The 10,080-nt window shown below is 20.9% G+C and overlaps 1 protein-coding gene across 1 annotated transcript; it reads right to left on the bottom strand.

Annotated features, from left to right (window-relative positions):
• Window positions 1-4,997: 4,997 nt before the first annotated feature.
• LOC128961154 (serine protease HTRA3-like) lies at window positions 4,998-6,549 on the bottom strand. Its single transcript, XM_054307359.1, has 3 exons — window positions 6,326-6,549; window positions 5,331-6,199; window positions 4,998-5,264 (listed from the first exon to the last, which is right to left on the bottom strand). Exons 1-3 carry the CDS (start codon window positions 6,364-6,366, stop codon window positions 5,068-5,070), a joined length of 1,107 nt encoding a protein of 368 aa, XP_054163334.1. The 5' UTR covers window positions 6,367-6,549; the 3' UTR covers window positions 4,998-5,067.
• Window positions 6,550-10,080: the final 3,531 nt, after the last annotated feature.

The following is a 10,080-nucleotide window of genomic DNA, read 5'->3' as shown; positions in this document are numbered from 1 at the left end:
TTAAAATATAATATATAATACAGTATTTTTTAAGTATTAGTTTTAAATGTAATTTAACTTTTCTAAGAGCAATATAATATTGATAATATCTATTTTAATTAATTTTTTTAAACGACTTAATTATATTTTATTTTAAAAAATAAAATCTTATAAAATGCTTGTAAACTAAATATTGATTCAAAAAATACTATAACATTTTTATACTTAATATAATATATTTATTATACTCTATATATTTAATACTTAATGTGTTGTACAGTATATTCAGTGTAATAAGCATTCAATTTTTAAATGAATTGATTGAAAAATAGCTTAAATAAAATTATAATTTTACGTTTTACAATAAAAACATAAACTGTATTTACAGTAATACTTGATTAAATATGTGATTAAATAAATGATTAAATTTATTTATAACTTCCGTAGGTAATTTAGGTTTTTAAAATAGTTAATGTTTAAAAATTTGTTATTAATGTTACCACAGATATGATTAAAGTTAAGACTTTTTAAAATCCATTTATAATATAATTTTATTAATCTATATAAAACTTAAGTTAATTTTAAATTATAATTTGTAGTCTCTTTGAATGTAATCAATAAAAATCAAAAACACGGGTTTGCATTGCTATTCATTTTTCACAATAACTTTTCATTAAATCTATTACTTAATGACAAAACAATTTTGGTTTATTATTGTATGTAATTTTGGCACAAAATCATTAAACAAAACGTTTTATGAGAATCAAGTTTTTAATTTATAAAAACATACAGTATTTTAATGCAAATTATGTGAAATCGAAAGAAAAGTGAAAAACTTTAGAAACAATAAAATATAAAATAAAAGTTATTCTTATTTTTTAATTCAAATATATGTTTGTTTAAAAAATACAATTTTTAATCCTAATAAATAATTAAAGATTTTGTAAAACACGTTTTGTTTGAAAATTATTGAAATTTACGGCAAATATAATGAAAAAAACAAATAGAAAAATGTGGAAAACAAAAAAACAATTTATCAATTTATAATTTAAAATATGAGAAAACAATTAAAAAAGCGTTTTAATAGCATTTACTTAAAATATTTAATGGCATTAATTTGGATTCAGAGCAACAAATAAGCAAATATTATATACAAAGAGAATGGCCACCAAATTATTTAAATTATCATACATTCAATAAAGTCAGGGATAAACATTTCAATGCATTTTTACATACATTGCTTTAGCTTAAATATTATTAATATAAATAAAAATTGAATTTATTTTTTATTTTTTCAAAAGGTATTTATTAGAAATTTGTTTTAAATATATAAATTTATTATTTATTTTATGACAGCATCAGGGAATATATACTACAAACCCATTTTTGGACCGTAAATAGGGGTTATTGTGGGTGTTATGGCCTTATGTTTTTGGGGAACAATTTATTAAAAATAGATTTTATCTAAAAAAATATAGTTTTACGGTATTAAATGTACTTTAATATAGTTTTAGAAAAAGTTAATTTACCTTTTTATCTCTCCCCCATTTGGCAATTGTTTTTATTTTTTAAAGTAAAAAACAGACAATTTATTAGAGACTATCGATTCTTGTTTTTTTATTATTATCTAATAAAACATTATTACAAAATCTTATTAGTTTTGGTTGAATGCCTATTATTTGTGCATTTGTAAAAATATTTTACTTTTTTATTATTATTTTATTGTGGAATTAATTTATAGATTACACTGTAATGTATTGATTCAGATAACTATAAACTGGTCGCCAAATGATTTGAATAATTAATAAAAACCAAATACCTGGTGATACCAATCAACAAAACTGACTACTTTGACCACATAAATAGTTATTAAAAAATGTTATATAACTCAATGCACTGTAAAAATTATTAATTAAAATAAAAAAAACTAAAAATAAAGATTGATTACCAGTTTTAATAATATTAGATTAAACACATTATGTAATTCAGTTGGTATTGTATTGTTAGTTATTATTAAAGCAAACTTCTTTTTTTTAAAAAAAGATAAATTAATTTTTCAAATTTATAGCCTCTTTATACAGTGATTTAATTTTAGTAATAATATTATTTAAATTTTCTTATTACTGGTAATATTGTTTTTCTTAACGATTAACCTGAATATAAAAATCTCGATTTTGATCTAAAACTATTGAAGTGCTCTCACACATCATGTATTGAATTAATAAAAAAATATCCGATTTTCTCAATTACTGTAACATTTGATGAGACGATGAGAAAAAACAACATTTTGCTATAAATTGTTTGTAATAACAAAATATAATATAACAGTCATTTTTTCTATAATAGTAAACCTGATGTGCAATGATTACACTGTATAGTCCTAACTGTTTATCTATTATTAAATCACATGATATTTTAATACACACTATAAGTAAATGTTAACCCAATAACACAAATATATAGTCTATTATAGCAATACTTAGGCTTAGATCTACTCAACAATAGTATTATGTCTATTAGGTATCGTCTTAAAAGACTCGCAAATTGAATGCATAGCGGAAACTAAAGTATATTAATGTTTTATATTTAGGTAATTGTATCGATTTTATCGGGTTTAAGGTTAATGACAAATAATTTATTTTTGAAGCTAAAGTTAATTAAATTTTTATTTATGGTTTACTTATTTTATTGTGAGTTTAAATCAATAGCCAACTCTCTCATCAAATCTAAAAAACTATGTATTATTAGCTGACATTGATTATCATTGAATAAAGGCGTTAAATCTATTGTTAATTAACAAACAATTATATAAATTATTGTATTGTATAACATTGATTATATTTTATTTACTTTATATAAATAATATTATTATTTTGTTGTTATTGTTATATCTGTTGTTTAAGAAAACTAATTATAAAATATTTAAAATATTTTTTATTAAATAAAATGCTAAAATATTTGAACTTACAATTGTTAGCAATAAGGAAATTGCAAAATACAGTATTTTTAGATATTTATATACTGTATATATACTGTATATATATGTATATATATATAATATCTGTATTTCTGTACAACATTTCAAGTTATTTTTTTTATAAATTTATCCCATAATTTTATCACAGTTTTAATAATGGATAAAATCTATTATTTTTTGATAAAATGATACACATGTTGTTAGTGTTGGCAAAAAAAATATAAAAATAATAGAGAAATTTCTAGAAATTTTCTAAAATTTTCTGTCAATGTTAATCCATGTTAATTTTGTTCTCTCAATATTTGTTAACTTGTAACAATACATTTTAATCATAAATAATAACTAAATATTAGTATTTAATAAGCATAAAAATTAATCTATAACATTAAACTAAAAATATAATCAAATGATAAATAAATTGTACAAAAACTAATTATAATTTGATATAATAATTATAATTATAATCATATATAAAGATCCCATTCCTATAGTAGAGTAGTGTAGTTAATATATGTCTCATTAATATATTAATAGTATTACAAATAGCTATAAATATGGGGATTTCATAGTATAATAATAAAGTCTATAGAATTTTTTTCATGAGAAATTTACTAGAAATTTCTAGTAAATTTCTATTTGCCTATCTTTAGTATTACTGTGTATTAAAGATTTAACAAGTATTGTACATATTTAATATTATCATTATCTAATAATTATAGTTAAAAATACAGTATTATAGTATATACTGTATTAACATAGTATTAAATAAAATAAATTTTTTAAAAGTTAGATTTAATGTGTTTTATTAGTTTCATTAAATTGTTAATTATTTAATAGTTATTAATTTAGAAATCATAACAATAATAATAATTCTATTAATAATAGTATACATTAAATATTTGACTTCAATTCAATTTGCATATAAAAATAACTATAGTTCGCTCTTACTCTCAATTAGATAATAATAGATAAAATAAATAAATAATTATAACTTACAATTGATAATATAATTACTTTGTATTCAAGTACAGTATTATTTGCTGACAAACTTTACTATTAAAAAGTGCATAAGTGATTAAATACAAGTTTAATTTATAATTTACATACAATATATTAGACATTATATAAAACAAAGTGTGCATTAAATATATTATTTTTTATATTTCAAACAAATGTATGTATTTTATAATTTATAAGTGAGTCTTATATGTACTGAAAGTATCAATAAATTTATAAATTAAGAGAGAATTAAATTATTTTTTAATCTATCAATTTCAACACATTAAGTAAAAATAACAATTATTACAAATAATAATAGTTGAAAAAATAATAAATTACTATCAAATTAATGTAATAAATTTCTTAAATAATATAAATAATAATTTATAGCAAATATAATATTTTATAAATATGATTTATAAAATATAACAAATAGCACAATTTACTTTAAAACCAAAATAGTTTTTAATCATATAAATTAGTTATTTATTTTATTTATAATTATAATCAATAATTAAAGATCATATATAAATTAGTTTTAATATTTTTTTTTGTCAAAATAATATTTTTCATGAATAACATTTATATTTATAAATATTTTTCAAAATAAATAAAAATAAAGTTAATAAATAAATTGATTTATTTTATTTATGAAAAAGTAAAATACTGTATCAATAATACAATAAAGTAAATAATTCATAAAAAATAAATCTTAAGTATTAATATAATAAATATAAAAATTTTACTGTATTGTTAATACCATTATATTAGAAATATAATACAAACAACGCTAATCATATACTGTATTATAATTCTATAATATTATAATATTATTATTCAAAAATATTTAGCACTAAGTTAGCAAAAAAATCATATAAAAATAAAATTAGTAAAATGTTATTAAAAAATATAAGTTTTTGTATAAAATGAAAATAAAACAAAAACAATTCACTAATATAAATACTGAATCTCTTAAAAAATTAATTATAATGAAAAAAACAATTTAAAAATAATTTTTAAATAGAAATACAATAAATTAGACTAATTTATAAATTAAACTAAAATAGTATTTAAAAATATATAGAAAAAGTGGTGTCTTTTTAACGATAGATTCATTTGGTTGGTGTTGAAGGATCTTCATATGGATCATCAGTTTTGATTCTTTTATGTCCATCTTTACCCTTAACATCTCCTTTACCTTCACTACCACTTCCACTATCACTTCCAGTCTTTACTTTTGGATTAATTCTTTTCTTTCGTTTTTTCTGAGGTGTTGTATCGCTATATTCCAACGCTTTATTAATCGCTTCTATAAATTGGAGAATATTTTTAATTAATTTTTTATATAATTATTTAATATTATGATAAATCAAACCATTGATATAATATGAGGGAATAGCGTAATACATGACAATGTTGTCGATGAGTTGCAAATAGAAATACATTCCGATAACCTTTCCCTCCATATTCATGAGGGGTCCGCCGTAGTCATCGACAGCAAAGGAGGCCGTGTGTTGAATATAAGCAATATTATTGTTAAGCAATTCATATTTTTTGCCAATTTTGCAGATTTCATGACCCATACGATTGGGCCAACTAATGACACCTTTATTGACCGTTTTGTAATCCCAAGAGTGTCCGGCAATCACCACTGGATTACTTGCCTTCAGTGGTAAATTGATAGCCAATTGTAATCCACTCGTTATATTGTTATTCGGTCTTACGATAGCAATGTCATGCTCTGCGTTAATATAGACAACTGTTCCGTCGACAACATTTTCATTACCTCCCACTTCATTTGTTTCGGACATTTTAAGAATAACCACATTTGAATTGCCGACCGCACGAGCCGTCGTTATTATGAATCCTTTGTCGTTGTTGTCTTTGCCTTTCACTATGACTCTAAAGCCCGAAGCCGTCGTAAATAAAGTATTGTCTTTATCGGGATCAGTGTTCTCGATCTCCTGTCGGACAGAAACTACGTGTGGAAACGATAAGTTGACAATTTCTTTGACAGTTAAAGTGCGACCACCGCCGCCGCCGCCACCACTGGGACCGCCGACACCACTCTTGACACCACTGGGACCGCCGCCATCACCACTACCACCACCTCCTCTACCGTTCGCCAGATAAACGTTTCTTAGAGTCCAATTAGTGGTCATATCAACGCCAGTCAACCAATCATTGATTTGTTTTCTCTTGTGATACAAACCCATACCAATCAAAGTGGGAATTATTGCAGTCCTAAATGTATTCAATTAAAACTCATTAAATTATAATAAATTAATTATTTTTTATAATCATTTTATGGAAAATTAAAATCAAATCTATAATTAAGTCAAAAGTATTGAATCGATTATCGATAGAAACCTAAGACTAGAAGTGGTGACCAAATGGATAGCCCTAAACATGACTGTCTGTTATGTCTTCTAAATTATTGGTCAAACAAATACTTAAATAACTTATTAAACTAATTGTTTGATTTGAAACAACTGTTAATTTGAGTAAATATGAAGAATTGTTGACAAAATGTCTTCAAAATGTCTTTACAGATGTTTCGACAGAATTATCGAATCTCTGCAATAAAAGTTCATTCAATTAAAACTAAAATTGTTTTACAGTTTCTATTTGTTCATTACATGACATAAGCAAATGTTTGTCAATTGTTGTATTCAATACATAATTATTATACTTTACTATATTTTACATTAATTTATTAAATAGCAATTTGTTTTTATATTATTGATTAAATCCATTATTATACTTGTTTTTTTTATAAATAAAGTTATAAATTCTGTTAATATAAACATTATAGAAAATATTAAGCGCTTTGTTTCATGATATCATATACTATTGTACAAAATTGATTGTATTACAAATTCATAAAATATTTTATTTTTAATGTATTGAAATTTTGAATAATCAAATACAGTATTTTACAATTTATTAAAATCATATAAATTTTAAAAGTATTTCAATAAAGTTACTATAATTATATGCTATTTCAACGTTATAATAAACTATAATCAAATATTTATTACATTTACTGTTTAATGTATTTCTRTTAATAAGATTGTTTTTTTTTGTATTATGCATATCATTTAGTAACAGACACAACAAAATTTGAAATTCAAGTATACAATAAATATGTATTTGTTTTTTAAAAGTTTTATTTATAAATCAAATAAAAATATGTAAAAATCAAATCGCAAACTTGTTTATCTATATTAAAATTAATATTAATATATGAAAACTTATAATTTATATTAATATTATTGTTTTTATATAGATCTTATGGTTGTTTATGTAGTTATGAGTCCTAACTTATACCTAAACAAAGTGTGCTTTTGACCCGTTTTTAGCTCTGCTTATAGAACTCATCTAAAAATTATATAAACCGTTTATAATTAGACTAATAATAGTTTAAAATAATGATATAAATGTAGTAGAAATAGTAATAGAAATAGTAGTAGAAATAGTAGTAGAAATAGTAGTAGTTGTAGTCAATTATAACAATTGAAAAAATATAATTATCGGGAAAACATCACTACAAATGTCTATACCTAAGTCATCAACATATTATTAGTGTCATTGGAGTGTCACAAAAGTTATGGCAAAACTACTGTATTTATGTAAACCTTGAGATAACATATAAGTGATCCAAATGTTGTATGAATTTATATTTATAGGTATAAAATATTTAGACCATAAATGAAGAAATTAAATGAGACATAACTTATACCTATATATCATATATATATTGTATAAAATGTTTGTTTTTATAGTTTACAAACTTTTCTTCTTATTTTAGTTCAAATAATAATAATTATTATTATTATCCTCTTTTTTTGTCTACCAATTGATTGTCTATCACATGAATAGACTATTGAATAGCACATAACTAACCATCCAATACAAATAGCACTCAATATTATGTCTACCTTTTCCTATACTATTAGACTCAGAGCTGTTTTATTGTGAAAAAAGACTAAACAAAATATATAATCAAAGGAATGTCAAAAATCTCTTTAAATGAAAACATTTGGAGAAAAACCACTCATTTTTATGCACTCATTGTCTGCTATTCAATGGATTGAATGAATGATAAAAAATAGGAACAAATAATCAATTGATAAGAGCTTTTCATAAATGTATATAAAAAAAGTTTGTTTTATATGTATCGTCAAAACCGCAACAAACTCGCGGTCATTACAATAGTCTTTATTTCATACAATACCATAACATATCAACAACTTATTAATCGCAAAAATTGTTATTTTTTCAATCAAATTGTTTATTTTATATCTTATCTTTATATTTTTTGTTAATTTATTAAATAATAACTAATTAAAAATGTTAGATTTTTTTAGGGAAAAAAATATTTTTTTAAAATAAGGTTATAATAAATAAATAATACTAAATATTAAAGTATTTGTTTGATTAAGCAATCATTTGATTTTCTAAATTAAATTAATTTAAATGAATAGTTATTTGAATGCTTTAATAAAATACCAGTTCTGGTGAATCAAGTGTTGTCTCATCTGATTAAACATATATATTAAAAACAATTAAACTTAATTATGTGTAACTATTAGATGAAAGCAAAAAACAACAAACACTTTGAACTTTATTTAAATGTTATAATTTTAAAATGTCTTTAATTATATTTGTTAAACAATAATTGTAATTATGATAATCGTTATGACATTTGTGGCCATCATTTCAAATGAGGGCTGAGCTGACCGTTGATATTAATGTCACTGAAGGCGAGTGACACCAAATTAGTTTAAAATACAATACAATACCATTTTAACTGATGTGTTAGTTATTGTCATATCTCTTAACCACAAAACCCAATCTCACATCTATTAACAACTAATTTAATTGTAGTTTAAATTTTTATAAAAGTTTTTATACAATTACTAGTCACGAAACATATGACAATTGTATTCAAAGTTTATTATTATATTATGAAATTTTAGACATATTTTTTGAAAGCATATTATTTTGTTTTATATACTGAATATTAGTTCATTTCAACTACATTTGCCTAAATAATATTAATACATTATAAATTTATGTATTAATTATTACGGTAATCATATATCTTAACAATGGTCTTCAAAAATGATAATTATAAGACTTTATGGACAATGTTGAATAAATTTGTTGTTTAGTAATATAACTTTAAATAAGCTAATAAATATATAGTTTATGTTTAAGATAAATTTATTCAACATACTGTAGTTCATTAATTCATATAAATTATCATCATTTAAATCTCATTGTCAATCATTATTAATGTAAACTTAATTATATATGTTTTAAAAATTTATGGTTAAAAATTTTGAATTACTGTAAATCTAAAATTAAAGATTTCATTTTAATAAAGTTAAAAACAAAAATATATTTTGAACATATATTTGAATATTTCATGAACATTAAAATTTATTGTACTGTACTTTATTTACTCTATTAATACTGTATATTATACAGTGTATAATATCTACAATAATAAAGTATTATAACAAAATATAGAAGTAAATATAAAACAAAAATTGTCTTATTGTTTGTAATATTTTATTATCTAAAAACTAAAGATTTTGTCAAAAAATAAACTACAGTAATGTATGATTTTTTATAATATTAAATTAAATTATTGTTTTTTTAATTGTTTGTTGTTTTATACTTTTATTTATTTAAGATTATGTCATTAAATTAAATTATTGTACGATATATTTACTGTACAAACAAAGCATAGATTATTTACGTATATAAAAAATATTTTTAAAAGATAAGTAAAGCACAACACAAAGTGATAAACTTAATGGTAAACTAAATAATAAACTAAATGATATTTTTACAGTATTATTACATTTATAGATAATTTGCTAAATTATTTAATTTAATTTTTAACATAAAAAGAATATTATACCGGTATTTAAATTATATTGTATTGTATTGTATTAGTGAATATTAAAATTTAGTGATATTAAAAAGGAAAAGTATAAAAATAAAAGTTTTAATTTATATATTAATTTTATTGTTATATTATTAAAAATTATTAAAAATACAGTATGAATTATAATTTAAGCATGGTAATTACATTGAAATTAATATAAACA

The sequence above is a fragment of the Oppia nitens genome, unplaced genomic scaffold, assembly GCF_028296485.1.
Source record: "Oppia nitens isolate AA-2021 unplaced genomic scaffold, nextdenovo-longstitch-racon4-pilon3 scaffold5_pilon_pilon_pilon, whole genome shotgun sequence".
Lineage (NCBI taxonomy): Eukaryota > Metazoa > Arthropoda > Arachnida > Sarcoptiformes > Oppiidae > Oppia > Oppia nitens.
This window is presented reverse-complemented; position numbering and strand designations above follow the sequence as displayed.